The following is a 23,335-nucleotide window of genomic DNA, read 5'->3' as shown; positions in this document are numbered from 1 at the left end:
ATTTTTTTCAACCCGGAAAAATCCATCCATCCGTCCGTCCATCCATCCATCCATCCATCCATCCATCCATCCATCCATCCATCTATCTATCTATCTATCTATCTATCTATCTATCTATCTATCTATCTATCTATCTATCTATCTATCTATCTATCTATCTATCTATCTATATCTATTTGTTATTGTAGAGATTCGGGTCTAAGGAAAACGCGGGAACGAATCATTGCCATCGTCCCTCTGAACCAATGGGCGGTGCTGATCCGCGTGCGCGCGCGTTCACTCGCGAACTGCACACACACGCGCGAGCGACGCTGTTGTTGACGGACCGTGAGTGGATTCGGCTTGAATAATATTACTGACCTACATCTCTGAGACAGGCCTGCACATTTGCGCAAACATTTTGGTCGAAACGGCAAACGCGCGGAACGAAACAGCAGGCAGGATGAGCAAAGTCCAGGGCGGCATGAAATGTGTCAAATACCTGCTGTTCGTCTTCAACTTCATATTCTGGGTAAGTGCGGAAAGTAACGTTACTGATGATGTCACACAGACATGCTTTGATTCCGAATGAAATGCGAGAACGCAAACGTAACGTTACGTGTTTTTGCTGTCAACTGTTTGTCCCGGGAGTTGCTCAACATCTGTATGATGTTCTTTCGGTTTTGGCGCAAATGTGTTTTCACTTGGCATTGTGCAGCAGCTCTCTGTGGACTCTAGCAGCAAACAGTAGCACCACATTTGGGATGCAGATGTATTTGTAAACTGCAAGTACGTGACAGATGTCTGCTGTGTCTCATACCTGGACAACACGTCTGAGCATCAGGCACGTGCAGACGTATTCAAAATGCTGTCTACTATAGATAGACTGCCACCATGTACCAATGTGTTAGAGAAAGTCTACATTGTTATCTGTATACTATCCAGAGATTAGTATAGGGGAGAATGGGGCTGGTTGTTACATACATGTTAAATATTTTTAACCTGTATTTGATACAGTCTCTCTCTCTCGCTCTCTCACATACACACACACACACACACACACACACACACACACACACACATGCTGGTCGCTGGTTCAATTCCTAAGGATAGCAATTACTAATAAAATGTGTTCCATTGAATGCAATGAAAATCAGTTTAGATAAAAGTGTCTGCTAAACGCAATAATGTAAATGTTGTTAAATGTTTGAAACCACACTCAAAGAGAATAGGCCCAGTCTCTCCTGAATGTATAATGCTTGAGCCTCAAACTGTAAAGTCCATAGCATAGGAAAAACGGTTGCTTATTGTTTTTTATCGATCTGTTAATTCACTTGCATGTTGGATAATAACCCAGTGTGTTTTATTTGGCTCCTAGAGTCATTTTCTAGTACTCCTCATCGGCTGAGAGTGACAAATGTTTAACAGACTGTCAGTTTGTTGTGACATTTTCAATATAACTCATGCTTGGGCAGATACACAGAATTACTGTTATTTATACAGGAATCATTTGAGATTGTGATGTGATTTCAGTCAGTCAATTTATAGAAAAACTGTGTGGATCCATATTGTGTTGATGAGTGGAAATTTGTTAATTGTTCTTTCATGAATGAGCAAACCTTCATCTCTAGACTTCAGTCAGTAAAGGATCGGGTTATTGTGGAAAGTAAATGAAAGTACCACCCTCCTGTGCTGTTTTCAACACTCCTTTATTCACCGGACTGAAGTGAAGTCTGAAGGGTGCATTGAAACTGACACTGAACTCTGGATAATATAGTCTTATCATTTCTTCAAAGACCAGGCCACATTGACGATCAGGTTTTTGTCACATGCATGCAAAGCAGAGAGATAAGTAATTCTAGATAGTAATTCTATCAGATGTAAAATCATCTGATAAGCATGTCCTGCGAGGTGGAACTAAGGTTATATTTTTATTATTTTATGGCCTCGGTTGCTTTTGACTATAAGTTTGTTTGATGGAAGTATAATCCTTGTGCTATAAACATAAATTCATCATTCTCTGAATGAAAGGTATCCTTGTTTTTCCTGCATGCTGCTATTTCTTAAAGGGATAGTTCACCCAGAAATAAAACTCACTCATATGTGATTCTGACCCCATATTAATCACAATGATTGATTAGAACTCTTTTCTAAGTATGCTGAAGTCAAATGATAGCTTTGTGTGAGAAATAGACTCAAAGCCATTATTCAATTTTCACATCCATGTTCCATTATTAGCGCATCACGTCACTAAAGAAAAAGTCACTGGTTTTCATGTATCATATGACCAGTTGATGCCTCAAGTTACACTCGAAGTCTATTAGTGAAAAATGCTTAAAATGACCGCTATTTTTATATTTTAATGGTGCTTTTTTATCCTTGTTTTACCATGGCAATACAAATCACCATTCTGTTTTGTCGTATGAAAAAATTGAGCATAGACACTCTTTGTGTTTTATGGTACGTTGCATTGAAGTTTTATATTTTGTCAGTTCATGCGTTCCCTGAGAATCAAACCATGACTTTTGTGTTGCTATAGTGCCATCCATGAACTACAGGAATGCATTATTTCTATACAGATCTATTATAGATGGATAAAATGTCTTGCGAATAATTGATAAATGATAGTAAAAATTATAATGTTCTTGTCTAAATGTATACTTATTTAATGCATAAGCCAACAGATCTTATAATTAGATTGGATCAGTGTTCTTTCAATTTTTTTTATTTTCAAGAAATGTTTTAAAGTTGTAGGATATATATATGTATGTATGTATGTATGTATGTATGTATGTATGTGTGTGTGTATATATATATATATATATATATATATTTCTATTTAAATTTAGCTTAGCTTAATTTTCTTTTCTAAAATTTCTTTTTTAATTTTAGTTCTTCAACTGAAACTTATTTTATTTCCGCTAGTTGTCCAGGCAACATTTATTTAATTTCTTATCTTTTAATTTATTTAATTTTTCTTTAATTTTAGTTTCTAGTTTTTTTTTTTTTTTTTTTAAGTTATTATCATAGCTTAATTTCAGTTTTAGTTTTAGTTTACAACAACACTGCATCATATAAAACTGATTTTTATTTTCCATTTGAAGCTCATGTGAAAGAAGTTAATTATTAAGCCTCTCTTCAGTCTTGGTTGTTGAATCCGCACAAAAGTCATAGGAACCGTTCAAAGACCACATGTAACTCCTCCTTCTCCTCATCACACTGTGATTTTGTTACTTTGCTAATGGTCACATTAGATTGGCTTAAACAGTTAGTGTAAGATGTAATGTGGGACAGTGGCGTCAGTCAGTAGTTCTCTGTAGAGTTGTCTCACTGCGCTGGACAGCGAGGCCTTTGTCTTTGAGAGGGCAGGCAAAAAAAGAAGTGGGTCGTTGTCCTGTGCAGTTTTATGTCCTGGTGTTGCGTAGGGATGGCACCGGGGGATGGTGGATGCCAGCAGGACAAGCCTGTCAGACTGGCACAGCCTGCCTGTTGATCATAGAGATGGGCACCACAGTAGACCTACAATGGCCCTAAAAACTATTTGCAGCATGCTTGATGCTAGACCTTGATGCTCAACCTTTTCTGAATTGCCTTTACAATAACCACCTGGTCAATGGAATCCCATTTCCCCCAAATAAGAAAAAAGAATGCTTTGTTAAATCATAATTGTCATTAAAGCTCATTGACATGGCATGACATGTAAAGTCAAGATTATTAGAAAAGTCATAATTATGACTACAAATACGGACATAATTTCTGACATTAAAAGTTATGACTGACTCATTAATACACAATACACACAAATTTCCTTTCATAAAACAATCAATTTACAAGATTAGAGATAATGAGATATCAAATGCAGACTTTTTATGTCCTTTGACTTGATAGCTAGGAGTTAAAAGGACTTTCTGGTGTCCTTACAGATCGACAAATGGTTGTGTCCTCTATCACAATAAAGAGCTTTATCTTACAGAATGTCAATCAATGCTCTATTTTAGTCAAGGTCATCTCTCAAGTTACAGTCATATGCAAAATACAAAGTATTCTGTTCTCAAAAGTCAAACCCCTATTCGGGAGTTTGTAAATAGACCTGGGCAGAATGTGTAAGGAGTGACATGGAGTAAACCAGCAAATGTCACACAAATATAGTTTTTTTAAAAGCGATCTAATGAAGTGGTGATTTTTCTTGTTTGCAGCTGTCGGGTTTACTGGTGTTGGCTGTGGGATTATGGTTAAGGTTTGACCCAAAAACGACCGACCTCTTAGCCGAAAATGATGCCCCTGAGCACTTCTTCATTGGTAAGTTGGAAAAGAATGTTAAAGCCCACATCACATGTTTACATAACAGTTTTTGTAGGTTTCATAAACTTGCATAAACCTTAAGCCATAATAAAGTGTCAGAAATTGAGACTTACTGGGGTTCTAAGGAGATTAAACTGGCCATGTGTACATCTATGAAGGGGAGAGATCATGTGACCAACGTATAAAATGACCAACCAAAATTTCCTTTCTTTTTCTGGATCATTTAGGAATGGTTGGTTTATATCACAGTAATAGAGCAACACAGAGAAAAATTATAATAAATGCACAGCAGTGTTGGCCAAAGTTATTTACTATTTTAGTACGTTTGCAATGTGCATTTGTCATTTTTATTATTACAGCTACTTTTTTTATTTTTATTTCAGTTTTTTTAACTGTTAATTTACTTAAACTTATTTAACCTTACACTTCAAGTTAGATGCCAAGGCAACATTTTAAATTCTCATTATAGTATAATAATTGTATATTTATTACATTCACTATTAGTATATAAGTAACTATTTCATGTAATATTCATATTATATTTTATTATTTCAGTTACCAAAAAAAGAAAAAAAAGATTTTTAATAGTTTTAGTTACAATAACAACTGAAAAACAGAACAAAACACTTTGTGTACTGAGGGTTTTTTGTGCAATATATCAGATGCTGAATAGTCATTAAATACTTCTCTTTTTTTTTTTTTTTTTTGGTTGAACATGCAAAATTTGTAATTATGCACCACATAATTGGATAAAAAGTATGTGTTGTTATGATTATGTGGCATTTTCTAGTTCAGTCATGGTACTTTATTATCCTTATTTCCCTGTCTGTAAAGCTGCTTCGACACAACCAGTATTGTATAAAGCAATATACATATAAAGGTGACTTGACTTGACTATCAGTCGCAAAGCAAAGAAACCGTCATTAGGTAACCCATACCTTGCAGTTTCATTCATGCAAGCAACTAACAAAGCACCAGGCTCCAACGTCAGTGTCAGGCTGAAATTTCCCATCTGTGTCATGGAGCCCTAATGGCATCTGTAATGGTGTATCTGATATTGGTTTTTAGCTGTGATGAATGAGCAGGGACACTGATGGTTCTTGCTAATGGCTAAAGCTGATTTCTCATAAGAGAGGCTGTCTAACTGGTGTTGGTGAATTATAAAAACGTTATTTCCCCTCTAGCTCTGGTTTAGTCCCCAGAGCAGGCAGGTGGTGCACTGTAAGGATGCTTTCTCCATATATCTCATTGGTCTTGTAGAAGATTGATGCAGTTATTTGTTTATTTAAAATGGTTAGGGCTCACTAATTGTAGAACAGTGTTTAAGGACTTTTATTTGCTCATTTAGAACCGGCATCCTGCTGTTTTTCTGCTCGTGGTTGCAGTGAGATAATGTACATGGACCTCTGGTGACTAGACTGCAGGCTTGAGCTGCATTTAAGCACTTATAATGGACAAACTACTACTTTGCAACTGCTAACCACAGCGATTGTGAAACAAAGTGCAATACTGGGTCAAGTCTTGATATCATATTCTCAGATACCCAGAAATTGAGGAGTGAGGTTAATCAGGGCTCGTATAACCTTAAGCAGAAATGTTTCAATAATGTCTCGGTGACAGAACGAAAATGAAAAAGGAGAAGTCAGAGAAGCTCTATGGATCCTAATGGAGCAGATGCACAGAGACAAAAACAGGAAGCAAGATAAAAATACTACTAAAATAAGTAGTTATATTTTATGTGCTAATATTATACACAGTTCAGCTTATTTAACTGAAGACATTTCAGATGTTGATTTGGGTATCATGTGAAAATCAATATTTACCTAAAGCAAATTACAACTATTTTTGCCGCTGAAGTGGTGGTAGTTTGTGATACTTCAATAAATGCATGATTGTGCTCAAATCCTAACATTAAACTAAGGGTGTGCGATCTGACGATGTTATATAGTGATCAATGTTTAAGATGTCTGTGATCTACTTTTCAAGCGAATTGTACAGATTGTCATCTTTAATGTCCTCATGTCGCCTGTCCTTAAGTTTAACATCCAAATCAGTCAAATCATGTACATTACTGTAGTAAAAGGCAGTCTTTATGTGGGACATGCTTTATTTTAATAAGAGTTATAAAAGGGCATTAACTGTGAAAGAGCCCGTTCCTCACGTGCGTTCTGTGTGCGTGCTCCGACGTGGAGCTGAACACGATACTTGGAGTTTCAGACTTGCACATAAACTGTCAAATATACATAGAAAATATGTCAACATTCTCTTGAGTATTTACTTAACAACAGTCAGTTATGTCTTAAAGGTGCTGTAGGGAACTTTTGTAAAAAAAATATTTTTTACATATTTATTAAACCTGTCATTATGTCCTGACAGTAGAATATGAGACAGATAATCTGTGAAAAAAATCAAGCTCCTCTGGCTCCTCCCAGTGGTCCTATTGCCATTTGCAGTTACGGACCGCTCCTGGTAAGAAATCAACCAATCAGAGCTGCGATCCGTAACTTTGTTTGTGTTCAAAATGTAGAAAAATGAACATAATAAGCGAGTACACCATGAATCCATTTTCCAAACCGTGTTTTTAGCTTGTCCTGAATCACTAGGGTGCACCTATAATAAGTGTTATATTCAGACTATTTTAGATTGCTTCGGGGGTACCGCGGCGGAGTAACCCAGTACCTTTGTGATTCTTCATAGACATAAACAGAGAGAAGTAGTTCCGGCTACGATGTTCTTTTCCGCAAGACGCAAGCAGTTCTGTTTATTAACCGCTAGAGCGTCAAAAGTTCCCTACTGCAGCTTTAAGTGAACATAAACAATTGGGAAAGAAATCGGATAGGCCTACATGGCAGTATATTAGATCCGTGCATTCGTCTTGAAGGAACACTGCACTATTTGTGAAAATAGGATCATTTTCCAACTCCCGTTGAGTTAAACAGTTGAGTTGTACTGTTTTCGAATCCATTCAGCCGATCTCCGGGTCTTGTGGTAGCACTTTTAGCTTAGCTTAGCATAGATCATTGAATCTGGTTAGACCGTTAGCATCTCGCTCAAAAATGACCAAAAAGTTTCTTTATTTTTCCTATTTAAAACTTAATTCTTCTGTAGTTACATTGTGTACTAAGACCGAAAGAAAATGAAAAGTTGCAATTTTCTAGGCTGATATGGCTAGAAACTTTATTCTCAATCCTGAGAGAAAGCTGACAGCCTGTGATCTTCCAGTAAACATCTTCGCAGATGAGTCAACCGTTTTGTTCTTGAGTCGTTGGTAAACAACAATTGCCCATTTTCCATGTTCTCAAGTCATGACCATCTGAACTGACTTGAGTTCTGGCATGTTTAAGAGAGATCTCTCTGCCCACAGATGTTTAGGGATGGCAGGAGGGCAGGAGGGATGTTTATGTGAAATGACAGCATGATTTCCATCCATTTGGCAATTAGGAAGTCAAAAGTAGAAAGGGCTTGGTGAACTCACAGAGGACTTGTGTCAAATCTCCTTTGTCCTGTCATCGAAAACAACATTTTTTTCTCCCTTGGGGATTAATTATTGTGTGTTGTGACAACTGTCTTCCCTGAGCCTTAATAAAACCTCAGCAAAGCTTCAAGCCTTTTGGTCTACTTGACTCCTTGGAGAATGGAGATGTCATACCTGAAATGTAAACCTGTGCTTATATATACTGTTGGCTGTTAATTCATAGTCTGCTGTTAAACGACAGGGATATTTAGCACATTTAGCTTTACCGAGCGCTTCAGTTTGGCCCTAGCTTGTCTTAAGTGGCTCTGAGATGGTGGCGAGGGAAAACAGTTGCTCACGAGAGAGATTGTGTCATCCTAGTGACGGCGTCTCGAGTGACTGTGGCACACAGACGTGTTTAGCGCCCTGCGTCTGGGGTGCCTGAATTGTTGCCATGGTGAATTAATTGGCAAGAAGAGGAGAACGACAACAAGAGCGTGAAAATCTTGTAATCATGAATGTCCAAAATAGATCTGAAATGTTATGTCTTCAACTACAGCTTTACATTTTGGGAAGAAAGTTAAGAGTGGTTCCAGGGCTTGGCTCGGGTGTTGTTAGATGGTTGTTTATTGGTTTTCAAACATTTGGTCTCTAAAGAAAAACACAACAATGATGTTCACAAATAAAGTTACTTCTATAAAATTTTCTTTGTATAATCAAAGAACTTTTTAAACAACGGGCTTTCATTCTCAAGTAAAAAATGTGAAGCTCAACAATTAGATAGCCCTAAACAAATATGAATATAAATGGGTAACTATTATACAGTGCATAAATATAATGGAGTAATAATAATGATGATGATGACAATGATGAGGATTATCATCATCATAATCATTATTACTATTATTAATACATTATATTTTTAATGTTTTTTAATGTCTTAAAAATAATAATCTATAAATATTGTTATTGGTAGTATTTTATAAAACAAATTTGTATAGATATACCAAATATATAAGTATTACTTTTATCATTATATTTATACAAAGTTGTTTTGCCGTCTAATAACAATTTATTGGTTATGTTGTTATTTATTATTATTAATAAAAACATTCATAATTTATATAGTTTTATTACTCTGCTAATCAAACCATCATCATTACTGTTTTAAAACAATTTTGCATAAATATAATGGTATGAATATATTATTGTTTTTTATACAATTGTTATTTATGTCTAATAATAATTTATTTGAAAATAATAATTCTTATCATTTTTTTTATTATGCATATTGTTTTATTACTGATCATTTAGTCAAAAAGCAAATCAAATAATATAATCTCTTCTGGGACCATTTAGATCATAAAACAACTTACTGAAAATAATAACAACAGTGTGTTCTTTTTCAGTTTTTTTTTTTTTTTTTTTTTGTTGTTGTTTTAATTTGTCCAGGTCTTAGATTCTGTCCCTGGGATGTTGTATAGCTGCATAATTCATCATTTCTTAGAGAATTAAGTCGATGTTTACAGTGAATGGTGTGATTTTATTTATTTATTTTTACACAAATCAGTTACGTGAAAACTGGCCTGGTCAGTTCCGTCAATGATTTATCTGAACTTTTCTTCACAAGTGACTGCATGATTGATATGACCAGTGAAATATGTGCTTAACTGGTTTGGGGGAAAGAATCTCGCTGGTAAATATGATAATGTCTCAGGGCACTGGGTGAGCTTGTGGTGTCTGTGTGTGTTGTGCACACAAAGACTGTTTGTTTCTGTTGAGCCGAGGACTTTTGAAACTCTGCTTGTTGGAGATTTGTGAGTAGACGCATTTCACACTGTCTCAAACTTCCCAAAAACACAAGAATTGCAGTGAGCTTGTGGGCCTTGTGTTTTTGTGTGGGATTGTAGTTTGCATCGTGTGGGAAAGTACAGTAACACGTAAGGTTGATTTAGATTTTTGACCCATCTGGAAATGCCCACGGAATCTTTATAGAATTAGAATCAGCAGCTTTCACTTTCAGTCATCTAAAAGTACACCTGGGTTCATATTCATAAACCACCATAAAATGAGAAAGCTGAAATAGACTGATCCTTGAACACTGTATAGTAACCGAGAGAGCTCGATTACACATTGAAGTTTAATAATAAAGGTTTGTGCATGTTTCTTTTTACCTAATATTTCTTAAGTGTCAATTTTTCTAAATTTAGATTTATACATTATCTGAAAGCTAAATATATAAGCTTTCCATTGGTGTATGGTTCATTTGGATCGGACAGTATTTGGCAGAGATAGAAATATTTGAAAATCAGAAATCTGAGGGTGCAGAGGAAATCTAAATACTGAGAAAATCACCTTTCACCAAAAATCACCAAAATCAAATTGTCCAAATGAATTCTTAGCAATGCATATGACTAAAAATTTTGTTTTGATATATTTATGGTGGGAAATTTTAAAAATATCTTCATGAAACATGATCTTTACTTAATATCCTAATGATTTTTGGCATAAAAAAATCTTTTTGACCCATTTTTGGTTATTGCTAAAAATTATAACCCAGCAACTTAAGACTGTTTTTGTGGTCCAGGGTCACATATTATAATTATACATAATTAAAATAAATAAAAATAATTGCATAAAGTACTCTTTATGGCCAATGAATGTAGGATTGTTATTGTTAACTAAAACAAAAATATAAAAAAACAATTAGTAAATTGAAATAAGTTTGAAATAAAATAAAATATTAATTTTAGGTGAAAAACAAAAAAAGTAGCCTTGGTGTTGAAGCACTAAAATAACTAGCTTTAAATAAATAAAATCTAAAATGTGTCTAAAAATAAAAATGAATTAAACCTGAATATTAATATTTAAAAACCCAGAAAAAAAAAGACAAAAGTATATAACGAACACTTAATTGAAATCTGAAAATAAATGCAAATTCTAAATTTAATAATACCAAAATAGCACTGTAATTTATTTTTCTCTTCGTAAATAGAGTTTCCCCATCAGTTTTTATTTAATTACTTATTTGCTCATTTGTCCATTTAGATAGGGACATTATAAAGAACATGAATCCAGCCGAAAAGCATCTCAGAGCTAAACATAACTAGAAAATATTATTTTAATTTATTTGCCCTCTGGTTCAAAAGCCATATCCATATGAGCAGTTTTACAGTTGAAAATGATTTCACTACACAGATCTTTTCATGTTCTGCCATCATCTGGTCACACAGTGAACTGCATGCTGGGGTGTTTGTGGATTACATTTCTTTAAATAGACTAACTCTAAATATTCCACTGTACTCTTGGCTTTCTCTCAGCGGTGTACATCCTGATCGGAGCGGGAGGCGTCATGACGTTGGTGGGCTTCTTCGGCTGCTTTGGGGCAGTGAGGGAGTCACAGTGTCTTCTGGGATTGGTGGGTGAGAACTACGCAACATTAAATGAACAAAACTCAGTTTCACCATTCCTGTCTGCTGCATGTATGGACACTAAATGTTGTGATTGCTTTAAAGCACCACTTTTGTGATTTCTTCAAGAATAAATCTGACCTAAGCTCTTTTGTCCACACTCAAGCATTTAAAGTCAGCATGAAACAGAATGGACTGGAGATATAATGATGCATGCCAAGGTGGCTGAAAATAAATATGAAATTAAAATATGTCAGACAAGTCATTTGAGGTGTTAAATGAATCGTGATACATGTACACGTATCTTTCGCTACAGTTATGGCTGTCGTTTACACTACGCCGGCGTTTTCGACCTTTGAAAAGACTTAGAAGTGCTGCAGACATCGTTTTAGTTTGAAAACTCCAGGGTTGCGTTTCAGTGTAAACAGATCAAAACGGAGACTTTTTAAAACGACAGTGTAAACAATAACATCATGCTCATTGTTGTACTTGCATGAATGGTAATGTGACATGCGTTTCAATTGTCACAGTGAAATTGTAAAACTAGTGTAAACAGGGCCTGAATTTGCATTCTCATGCAGCCTGTCTGTTTTTGTTTCATTCAGATTTTTTTTGTAGTATAGTTTCACAAAACTTAAATCAGACCATACTGTTTTTTCCTAAAAATTTGAAATCAAAAGCAAAATAAAATGAAAAACTGCTCATGTTGCATATATGTGGCATCTTTGTTTGGATCATGATTAAAATGCAGTGGTTGCTTCTAGTTTTTAGTGGAAAGAGCACAGACAAAACCTCAGTTTGTTTATATGAAGAGATTTATTTGATTTTTTTTTTTTGTTTGTCATTTAACATTTCAGTTTCACAAAGACATGTGCAGCATTTTGTCTGATAAATAATAATAAAACCCCCTTTTCATTTATAATTGATCTTAGATCTCATTTTGTAAAAAAAAAAAAAAAAAAAAAAGGAAGGATGAGAAATGTGTGATTCGTTACATCCCTGAAATGGACCCTATTTACTTCTTAATACATGTTCCTGGTCTGATTGTGCACAGCCCATCTGTGCAAAAAAATAAAAAAATCTAATAAAAGTTTATATACATAATTTTATATATATATTATGAGTACCATTTCATGTTGACTGTGAATTTTATATAGACATATGACTTCAAATGATTCTGTACTGCTGTAATTTGGGTTAGAAGGAATAACCCTCTTGATATCCTGTGATATGATACTGTTGAATTGCAGTCAGTATTAACAAACTAACGTGAAGTCTCTTTTGTACGGTCTAGTTCTTCGCCTGCCTTCTTGTCATTTTTGGCGCAAAGGTCGCTGCTGGGGTCTTTGGCTTTCTGAATAAGGATAAGGTATGTCATGCACTGGATCAATCATTTTATTGAGCATGAATATGAAAATTACTGTCATCTAAGGGTGTGATATGATCAGATACTCTCACATGTGTTTCTAGATCATTGAGGATGTTCAAAAGTATTACCAGTCTGCTATAGAAATGAGCAACGGGACCGCTATTACATCCATCTATCACGAAGTGGTAAGTAGAGCTTTTGTTTTACAGACACACTGTTAGTAAATGATCTGTGGCTACAGTGGTAGTGTCACCATCATCTTCTGACATTTCTGTTCTTCTTTCACAGCTTGATTGTTGCGGGACTGCATCCTCTCGACCTTCTGATCTGTGCACTAATGGCAGTCCTGACACGGTATATGTTCAAATATCTCGTATGACCATTCAGTTTGCAAGAATGTGATTCTAAACACAATGAGGCTGTGAAAGTGACTAGTGAATAGATGTGTTTACCTGTTCCACATGTAGATTAATATCCTGACAACCTCTGTAGTACCATCACTGTAAGTCGCTTTGGATAAAAGCGTCGGCTAAATTTTTAATTTAATTTAATTTAATTTAATTTAATTTAATTTAATTTAATTTAATTTAATTTAATTTAATTTAATTTAATTTAATTTAATTTAATTTAATTTAATTTAATTTAATTTAATTTAATTTAATTTAATTTAGACACTTGTTAGCAACTGCCATTTTCACATTGCATTTTATTTACTTAGCCCAGCCAATTCTTACTTACTATGATACCCTGTAGATTTTCTTTTTTTTTCTTTTTTTTTTATTGTGGCCTATTATTTTTAACTTTATAATGTGTGTCACGTAAACATCAGAGCTTGTTGGGATAGTGATCTTAGACTCAAAATAAGGACACGTTTTTTCCTCAAATGATGAGTAATTCTGACACAGACCCTTAGATGGCAGCCATGCGGTTCTGTACAGTATGAGGGAGGGAGGGAGGGAGGGAGGGATGCGGGACACAGACCAGTGGAGTGAGGAGGTAAGAGGGGCTTAGAGAGAGAAATGAAGCAGACGGTGGCAAGATGTCCCATGAGTCACTTGATCCGATAAGCCTACAGCAGCACAAAGGCGCCAGGTTTTTTTTAAAGCAGACGGGAAGGCATATTGATCAGCTGAGAAACATCATGTCACATTGTGCTTCAGTTGTCAACTTCATAGTGTCAGTTGATCCCAATCAGCAAAGCACATTAGAGAAAAAGAAACCGCAACAGCATGTTTACTGTGGCTAAAGACCATAGAAATGAACCATTGAAACATGTTCTGTGCACCACAAACCATTCAGCTGCAGCCCCATATGTGTTTGTGTATATATGTAATATAAAATAGAGTAATATTGTGAAATATTTTTACTATTTAACATTTGTGCTATTTATTTAAAATTTTTTAAAATGTTATTTATTCTCATGATGGCAAAGCTGAATTTTCAGCATCATTACTCCAGTCTTCAGTGTCATTTTAATATGCTGATTTGCTGTAAGAAATGTTGCTGCATAATATTTTTATGTGAACTGTAAAAAAAAGATTCAGTGTTATTTTATGAGTGGAAAGTTTCAAAGAACAGCATTTATTTGAAAAAAAAAAATTTGTAAAAGTGTAAAAGTCTCACTGTCTTTTTGCAAAAATGAAAGTACAAACAATGTTTTGTTTTTTTATTTTAATTTAAACATTCGTAAAATAAAGTAAATGTTCAGTGCCCTTATCTGCATAATTTGGTAGGAAACACAATTATACATCATAATGATTTGTACATATTTCAATTAGTTTATAGCCAATTCATTAAGTAATAATTGTTGGTTATAAAATGTGCATAACTCTGCTATTTTATAATATTGATAGTGGCTCATCCAATCAGATTATTGAGCCAGAGCTATTCATTTTATAACCGTTATATTTGATAACTTTTATAACTTATTATTAATAAGTAGAAGAGAACAGATCTGTATGCATGCTGTTGTTTTAACATTAACACTCTACATCAGTTTGCCACACTCAACTAATGCTCTTTTGAAATATTTTCAAGGATTGTGACAAAGCTATAGAAGACTTCTTCAAAGATAAACTCTTCATAATTGGATATGTTGGCATCGGCATCGCTGGAATTATGGTAACAAAATTCTATCAAACTTGTTTTTGTGCTTTAAAAAAAAGTCTAATCTTAACATATTTGTATAATGATTTTCATGGTACATTTTTTCAGAGCAGCTTTACAGAATTATGATGTTAAAAGTTATAATATCATGTGTATGTGTGTATGTGCCTTAATTAGAACCAAGCTATAATATAGTTTACATATATGTTGCAAGATATGTCATATAGTACATAGTCCTATGCTAGTATAGTTTATGTATGAGGATACTTAAAATACTTAAATTGTAATAATTTTTTATTGTTATTTTTCTAAGACTATAAGACTATAAGTCGCACCCGAGTATAAGTCGCATCAGTCCAAAAATACGACATGATGAGGAAAAAAAAACATATATAAATCGCACTGGACTATAAGTCGCATACATTTAGAACCAAGAACCAAGAGAAAACATTACCGTCTACAGCCGCGAGAGGGCGCTCTATACTGCCAGAGATGCTGCTGAGTGCTCCTGTAGTCTACACTGAGCAGCATAGAGCGCCCTCTGGCGGTAATGTTTTCTCTTGGTTCATTTCTCTCGGTTCATTCAATTAATTTTGATAAATAAGTCGCACCTGACTATAAGTCGCAGGACCAGCCAAACTATGAAAAAAAGTGTGACTTATAGTCCGGAAAATACGTAAATGTTCAGATACTTTTTAGGAACACTGTAGCCTATATTTATCATGTTTAACATTTGAACATTCCCTCTCTGTTTTGGCAGATAATTGGCATGATCTTCAGCATGGTTCTATGCTGCGCCATTCGGAACAGCAGAGAAGTTATTTAGGTTCCTCGCGGTTTCCCTCACCCAGCTGGACTGTTTCAAAGCCCACTGTCTTTGACCTCATCAGACCATCACATTCAGGCTCGGGGGGCGGGTGGAGGTGGAGGAGCTCCCGTGAGGCAGTGAGGGTCTTGTGGTACTGTTTTGTGATCAGCCTTCTATTTCTGATTGTTTCTGTCTTTTCTGTTCCCTCGCATTGATTGATGATGACCTCCACTGCATGGACTACTACTGTAACCAAATTAACCTTAACATTTATTTTGTCTTCAATTAGTTATTACTGAATCATCACCAGGGGAATCTTCAGTGTACATCTCACTTTTTTCAAACTTGATCTCCCTTAATAGAAAGTTCTTGAGTCTTTCAGTTCAGACGTAATGAAATTACATTTACTTGCTGATGTAAATAAGCTCTCTGTTGCCTCACTGATCAACTACTTTTCATATTATTTTTAATGTTATTTATTGTGTGAACTAGACCATGTTTTATGTGCTAATAGATAATGGGTCATGTTTATTTTGCTAGTTATTAATGTTTTGATTATTGTAATTTTGCCATATCATAAAGATACTGAATGAAGCTGAGAAGTGGATTGAGTCAACATAAAGTCAACATGAACTCAAAATCAAACCCATTTCATTTTTATTGTGTTCCTAGTTTTATTGTGAAAGGTTCAAATGAAACAATTAGCTTCATAAATTTTCCTCAGGACTCAACTTGATCTTTTTAATGAAACTTTTCGGCCTCACAGCTTTTGAATGGGCTATTTGTTGATGTTAACTAGGAAACTCCCATAGGCCACCTTTTGAAAAATCTTGCCAATATTAATTTTATGTTGGTTAATGGTTATGATTACAGCAACAACAGAGTTGAAAAACTGGTACTGCTGAGAGGAAACTCAACTTTCAGCCTCCAGACAATAACCACCTCAAAATTGTTTGATTCATGTTGACTTTAAGTGTCAATGGTTTGATCTTTTTTTTTTTTTTGCTGGTTAATACATATGGCTTCCCATACTTGGTTGATTTTGAATCTGTAAAGTGCAAACACTTTTGGAAGATAAATGTCATTTTCAACACTGCAAACAAACAAAAAAAACATCTTAAGCAAATCAATTTCTTCTTTTAATCTTTCTCTTCTACAGGTCTGTTCAGGATTGTGACCCACTTGATCTATGTGCCTTTGTAACTGACAAAAAGCCCCATTATAAACATGTTTGCAATTACAATAATATGGCCATTTTTACAGTAGTTTTTTTTTTTTTACTCCTTCATAGAATCGTTGCATGTAAATGGCTTTGAAATAAAAATATGGTCACAGGGCATGAAAGCCTGAACAACATTAAACAGCTCACACAAGTAAATGGTTTTGTTTTTATTCATTTTTGTAATGTTGAATTAGACCATTACATTAAACAAATTAATCCATGATGCATTGAGGCGTCATTGTAGGTAGATGTTAATACTATTTTCTAAAATCACAGCACTTATACAGCCTTTTGCTCAAGGCCTCGGTCCCTCAAACTTTGTGAAAAGTTTGTAACGTTTGTCTGTTATCTGAAAAAAAATAATGACCTATGCTTTGGGACTAGGAATCCCTGGAAGCTACAGTTGTAACATGCTGGTCCACGTAATGAAAAATAAATGCACGTCTTCAAAGTGTCAAAATATTGCATAAAAACAATATGCATCATATGTTGTGTATGTTTTAGGTAGTCATTCCATACTGCACCTTTTGTACCTTCCCCCAAAATTTAGCTCAAAGACTGAAATGAAACACAATGTCAATGACATTCCCTAAAACTATTAACAATTTAGAGTTACAAGATCTGAAAGCTTCAAAAATATTAAGTAACCCAATTGTTTAAACACTGAAAACATTGTCAAGAACAGAAAAAAAAAAACACAGAAATCAATGCATTTTGAGTAGGGAAAAAGGAGACTTTTACAAAAAGAATTGTAGACGTATAGATGAAAAACATAAAATCAGTGTCATTAGTGACACCAGTCTCCCCTCATTGAGGGGAAACTTTCACATATATGCTTCTAGAAAGTGTAAGCACATCTTAAGCGCTTTCCTCCAGATGTATCCTTTACCAACAAGTGCAAAATTCTGGCCATGGCTTATCAAATAAGCCATAGACCATAGAGGATGTGTGGTAAGGCTGGAAAAATCTCACAAGAACTTAACCAGAGTAGAAGTTGCCATTCTCTCGACAGCTCTACCATCTTGATTAATGTTTATCTTTTCTTGAAATGTACAGTTGGTTGTGTAGCTGCCACAATATGAGCGGTACTGGGGTCTGTTCAGTCAGAGATTAGCTTTAGTGTGGACTGGCTCATGATAAACTCTCCTACACCGAGGAAGTACATGACCTGCACGATACCAAACAGTGGTGCGATGACTAGAGCCCTGCAGCCTGCTCCCTTCAGGAAAGCAGACGGACCTTCACGCTTCATGATCTTGCTGTAGGAACAAAGAAACAAGCAAAGGTCACATGATGTAGATGATATACTCGCATTCCAAAATTAGAAAGGAGTTAAATCATAACATTTAAGACAAGTAATTTAACTGATGAGTCACCTGAAACAGTCAATTATGCCATTGTAGGATTCCTCGTTTGCTCCTTTGCTCAGAGACTGCAGCCTGGTCTTAACCACTGTCAAATAAAATAAAAACAATGAGCATTTGCATTTCTTCATGAATCAATTAAATGGGGCTGAAGAGGACCAAAACAGCTCTTACCATCACACGGATTAACGGCAACAGCAGCTGTGGAGCCTGCAACACATCCAGAGATGAATGACCAATAAAATGGTGCAGTCGCGTCAGGGGAGGGCTTTCCCAACTTGTTCAAATTTGCAAAGAGAGGGAAGTAGACGATCGAGAAAGGTACATCTCTATAAAAAGAAAAAATTAAAAAAGGAGAAAAGTCATTTATGGTCTCATTACTGTGAATGTTTGCATTAAGTGTTGTTAAAGTAAAGACTGTTTGATGCATTACCTCAATAGAGTTGCACCAAGGCCTTTGTAGAGCCCCTGAATGCCGTGAGAGTGCAGTAACTCTCTTGCGATCTGGGTGGCCGATACAGCCCTGGGTGAGCTGCTCGGCACCACATTGTAGGAGCGACTCAACACCGCATTTGTGGTCACCAGTCTATTGGGAGGAATGATGCCTGGTTTTCTCTGCTGAGCGGCTGTGAAGATGATCAGAAAGTTAAATGACTGAGTGAGTAATAAAACTAGACTACGCAAAATGTACTCCTATTACTACATGCCAAATGACACAAATGAACAATCAAAATCAAGAATACTCAACAGGCTAGATTGCATTGCTTCATTCAGCACAAAAAGGAAACCTACCTAGTCTCCCAGCATCCTGAAGTTGAATTTTCAGCATCTCCATTGGAGTAGTGACAATAACCTGGCACATGCCCGCAGCACATCCAGCCAACATCTCTCTAAATACAGTCAGCCCTCTCCTGTAACAAACAAGGCAATGATTATATATTTATAGGACAAAAAATGCATTTGAACAAGCACTAAAATGTGCAGGAGCAGCAAACATACCCATCTTTGGAGAGGTGGCACCGGAAAAAGTCATTGGCAGCCAGTTTGATGGCCTTTTCAGGAGTGACGAGTGTAAGATTTACCGCAGCACCTAAAAGACAAAAAAAAAAAAAGAGGGTTAAAGAAAACTACTCCACAACTGATCACAGTTCAGCAAACACACATTCCCCACCACCATCAAACAAGAGATAAATCTACGACATGACCTTATCAAATACCATTCAAACAGATTATAAGATAAAAATGCTACTAAGAGACTGTAAGAATATAAGCAAAGGTTATGAGAGGACTGTGAGCTGATGATGGAGGGGGATTCTACATAATGTGAACAAAACCATAAAAATTATCTAGTTTATAAACAAAGAGGACAGAAAAATAGGATAGAATATTTACATAATTGTAGTGAGATAAAAATGAATGCAGGCACATTCCAGAAAGAGACTGACATTAGGGTTGTGCAGTATAACGGTATATAATAGTAGGAAAATGTGTCAGCTGTGCTGTTTATGCAGTAATCAATCTGCAAACAATAGAGAGAAATACAGCCCATTCTCTAAACTGTCCCATTCAGCCGCTTCCATTGAAGATCGCTTTGTGTAGGTTTGATGTGTTGCACGTGTAAACTTTACTTTTAATATTAATCAACTGATGTGAGGTCACAACAGCTTAAAATGTTGTTATTTATAAATGTACTTTCTATAATACATTTATAATGTACTGCTGTATGGAGTCGGTTTTTAAACTAAAGTGATAAAGTGAAGAGCTGTTTTTACACTGATGTCAGACATTTGGATTTGTTGTGCATTCCTCAAGTTTGCATACTATAGAAAATAATCCATATAAAAATAAAAGGAGTTAAGACCAAGTAACTTTAATTGATAAATTCTTCATTACAAAAAGGTATTATATAATTTTAAGATAAAACATTTTGGGTTGAATTTACATTCACAGTAATATAAGGATTTGGTCATACTGCCCAGCCCTAATTGAAACCATGTTATTTTAAGATGCCACTGTCTTTACAGAAAGCACAGCGGTGGTTCACAGGATCAGAAGAAGAAGAAGAAAAAAAAAGAACCTTAAAGTGGTGATGATGATGAATATATTATCCAAAAAAAAAAAAACATTCTAGATGTTAAGAGCATGGCAAGATGGGTTAGTACCTATTGAGACAAGAGCAAGGAAGGATATTGAGGAAAAACAAAAATAATTCAAAGACACAAAGCAAAAAAAGTCAAATCAAAATTCAATAATTATGTATAAACAAATTAAAAACAAAAAATTGTGCCTAATTGTAATAGAGCAGAGTGAGAACCATGATAAATGATTTGCCTCCAGCGTGGCTGCGCCTTATCGGCTAGCCTTCACTATCCCAGCGGGGACCCATGTCTGTAACATGAAAAACACAGATGCAAACAACAGCATTCCTCACAGAAATGGAGACCCGCCACAAAACCCTGACTCCCATCTCGTCCAAACCCCACAGATAACACTCTTCAAGGACACTTATATTGGTCTACTGAATAACTGATCAACCAAAGGTAATAATTACACCATGTTTGATTTCCTTCTTTTAAAGATAACCCTCTGATTCATTGGTTATTAATTCTAAAAGAAAAAAAAACAGCATATAACCATTTCCAACTTATGTATATCATTTTCATGAATTTAAAATATTATATTGTATTTTGAGAGATTGATCCATTAACATAAGCTAATGGCAAATATTAAAGATGTAATTATGTGAGATGTGGTCAGGAATAGGGACAGTCATGTATAATTATGAAGGTGAAATAAAAATCACCCAATGGAGGTTTAGATGCAACATTACACCTTGAATAGCTCAAATCCCACTATAGTGCACGCCACGCATGCATCAGAGGGTTCAAAATAAAGGGTCATGTACTCCTCTAGTCTGTTATTGTGGCCATTTACCAACCAAAGTATAATCTTAATATTCTTAAAAATAAGAAAGTTTAATTAAAAGTTAATTATGTAGACCTTAGGAAACTTCAATATTTCTAATTGAGTGCAACAAATAACTACCACCATCCAAGCTGTTTTAGTCCTTTGTCCGAAGTGCTATGGACTGGATTCTTCAAGTCTATTCAGGTGTTCCCATCTTGCCATATAAGGGGATATACTAATCTAAACAGGGCATAACTATAGTATACATTAAGGCACTTAGGAATAAAATAAAATAAAAGTAAATCTTACCTCTATACATGCCAAAGTATCCCTCAGATCGTACTGTTTTGATGAGGCAGTCAATCCTAAAAAACAAACAGTTGTGTTAACATGGGTCAGCCTGCTTTTGCTTCAACAAATTAACCTGTATTAGCAACAAAAACTATGTGTGGCATGTTCAGTATGCGTTTAAATCATGCAAGCAACATGGTCTAGCCTCAATCCTTATAAGGCTTTGCAGGGACCATAGCAGTTGAACCATCACATCAGGTGGAAACTAACGCATGACCACGCATCACACATTCCACTAGGATTAACTACCGAAGCTCATCAAATCAAAGTGAGGAATGATAAGCAGGAGTATCTAATAATGGTGTGTGTGAATTAAAATACAATAAGGAATTGAAGAAAAATAAGTGGAGAGCTCTTACATGCTCTTGTAGACTTGTTGGCCCGGTCTCTGGTTCTGGAGTCTGGTCTTGGCCAAATCAATGGGAAACACGCAAGTGACCCCAACGATCCCAGCAATGCCACCATTAATCAGTTTGGCAGGAAGGCTAAAGGAGAAAATGTACAATATTAAATCAAAACATATACTTATATATATAACTTATTAATTGTTAACATTTAATTTTAGTAATTAACCTAATTCCTGAAATGTAATTAATGATTTATAATATCCTGTACCTGATTTGCTGAGACATTGTGTGAATTGTTGAAACAAGTTTCAGGAATAAGATGAGGATTGTGTTTGATGAGAGCTTCTTGTAGTAATCAGTGAAGAAAGTTCACACCTCGAGATGCAGAGACCTGGAGAAAAGACACAGTGATCAGTGTTAAAAGTGTTAACTGACTGAAATAAGCCTTCTACACGTAACGTTACTCTACAACCGGCAACAAATAACTTACACCTCACGGTCATTAAGCTCTTCCTACGTGACGTTTTAATCCACCGGCCAAAACACTGAGCCGTAAGGTCAGACGAGACTGACTCACTACCGGCTAATGAGGAAGAGTGTGCACGCATGTGTTCAGTCAGGGGGGGTTGGCTTTGTGGCGTTCTGAGCACAGATAACAGACAGTAGTCTGAAGGGAAATCCAACTCATTTCCGCGAATCGGCTATTTCGAATAGTTTATTTCAAAGCGCGGGCTGTTCTTCTTTTACGTCCCGACGCAATCACGCGGTCTCTGATATCCCGCCTATTAAATAATTTAAAATGTCACTTTCGGTAAAAGCCATACATATGCACATTATTTAGTTTATTAACAAGGGTGGTTGTTGTTTACTCTCTAATTGCGATTTCAAACTGATTTTACGAACCAGATAAATGTGTTCATTAAAAAAAAAAAAAAAAGAGTCGACCTAGAGAGATTATTTATTTTCGAATTGGAAAACGCTAATTCACTTCACAGGAATTTAACAAGATAATAGCACAAGCAAGAGGCGTTTGAGTGACATTCCTCTTACACGACCATTGCCTTTGGTTTGCAAACAAGCTTAAGTTTTTGTACGTTTCTTTGTCAATTTTACAATTTATAATAAAAATATCGTTTCCTATTCTCAAATTTTTTTGGCTGCTGCATTAAAGATAAAATATTAACAAGACAGTTAACTTAAGTAACGTTACATGAAAAAGAAAAAAAAAAAACAATTCTCGAAAGCAACCCTTTGAATGCGGTTAAGGAAATTCAGTCAGCATTTCTAAAGAAGCGGAAGTTAATTACCCGGGTTTTTTTTACCCGGTTTCGCCTAACGGTCTAAACTGCAGGTTAGTTACCCGGAAAACAAAAACCGATAAAATGAAAAACGTTAAAAATTAACACTTGAGAGAACTGTTGTCTCCAGCAATACAGATATTAAAATTAGTAAACGTTTGGTCGGCGAAGAGTTTGCTGCACAACATTTCTTTTGATATTTCTACTATTTAACTTATATATAAGTAACGTTACTACAACAAAAATCTGTTTTACGCTTTTTCCCCAAATAAACACTTACCTCAGAAATTAGCCGAAATGGTTCAAATGTTTGAATGAGGTTCCGTATTCTAGAACGTTCCACGACGAGGGACTTTGAATGAATGTTTGAATGGAAAATTCCTTTCAGCTTTAAAAAAGGAGGCGGGGCATCTGTGCC

General features: G+C 35.4%; 2 protein-coding genes across 2 annotated transcripts; one reads left to right on the top strand and one right to left on the bottom strand.

The window, feature by feature from the left end:
- Positions 1–261: 261 nt before the first annotated feature.
- On the top strand, positions 262–16,806 carry LOC128015922 (CD81 antigen). Its single transcript, XM_052600175.1, has 8 exons — positions 262–511; positions 4,176–4,278; positions 11,056–11,153; positions 12,440–12,514; positions 12,616–12,699; positions 12,803–12,868; positions 14,552–14,635; positions 15,381–16,806. Exons 1-8 carry the CDS (start codon positions 443–445, stop codon positions 15,444–15,446), a joined length of 645 nt encoding a protein of 214 aa, XP_052456135.1. The 5' UTR covers positions 262–442; the 3' UTR covers positions 15,447–16,806.
- LOC128015920 (mitochondrial glutamate carrier 1) lies at positions 16,803–23,335 on the bottom strand. The gene is made up of 10 exons (XM_052600171.1): positions 23,198–23,335; positions 21,888–22,010; positions 21,632–21,757; positions 21,231–21,286; positions 19,014–19,104; positions 18,807–18,925; positions 18,448–18,640; positions 18,189–18,343; positions 18,027–18,102; positions 16,803–17,909 (listed from the first exon to the last, which is right to left on the bottom strand). The coding sequence occupies exons 2-10, from the start codon at positions 21,902–21,904 to the stop codon at positions 17,750–17,752; spliced, it is 993 nt and encodes a 330-aa protein (XP_052456131.1). The 5' UTR covers positions 21,905–22,010; positions 23,198–23,335; the 3' UTR covers positions 16,803–17,749.

This window comes from Carassius gibelio, chromosome A6, assembly GCF_023724105.1.
Source record: "Carassius gibelio isolate Cgi1373 ecotype wild population from Czech Republic chromosome A6, carGib1.2-hapl.c, whole genome shotgun sequence".
Classification (NCBI taxonomy): Eukaryota; Metazoa; Chordata; class Actinopteri; order Cypriniformes; family Cyprinidae; genus Carassius; species Carassius gibelio.
Note: the sequence above shows the minus strand (reverse complement) of the source record. Positions and strands in the feature narration are given on the sequence as shown.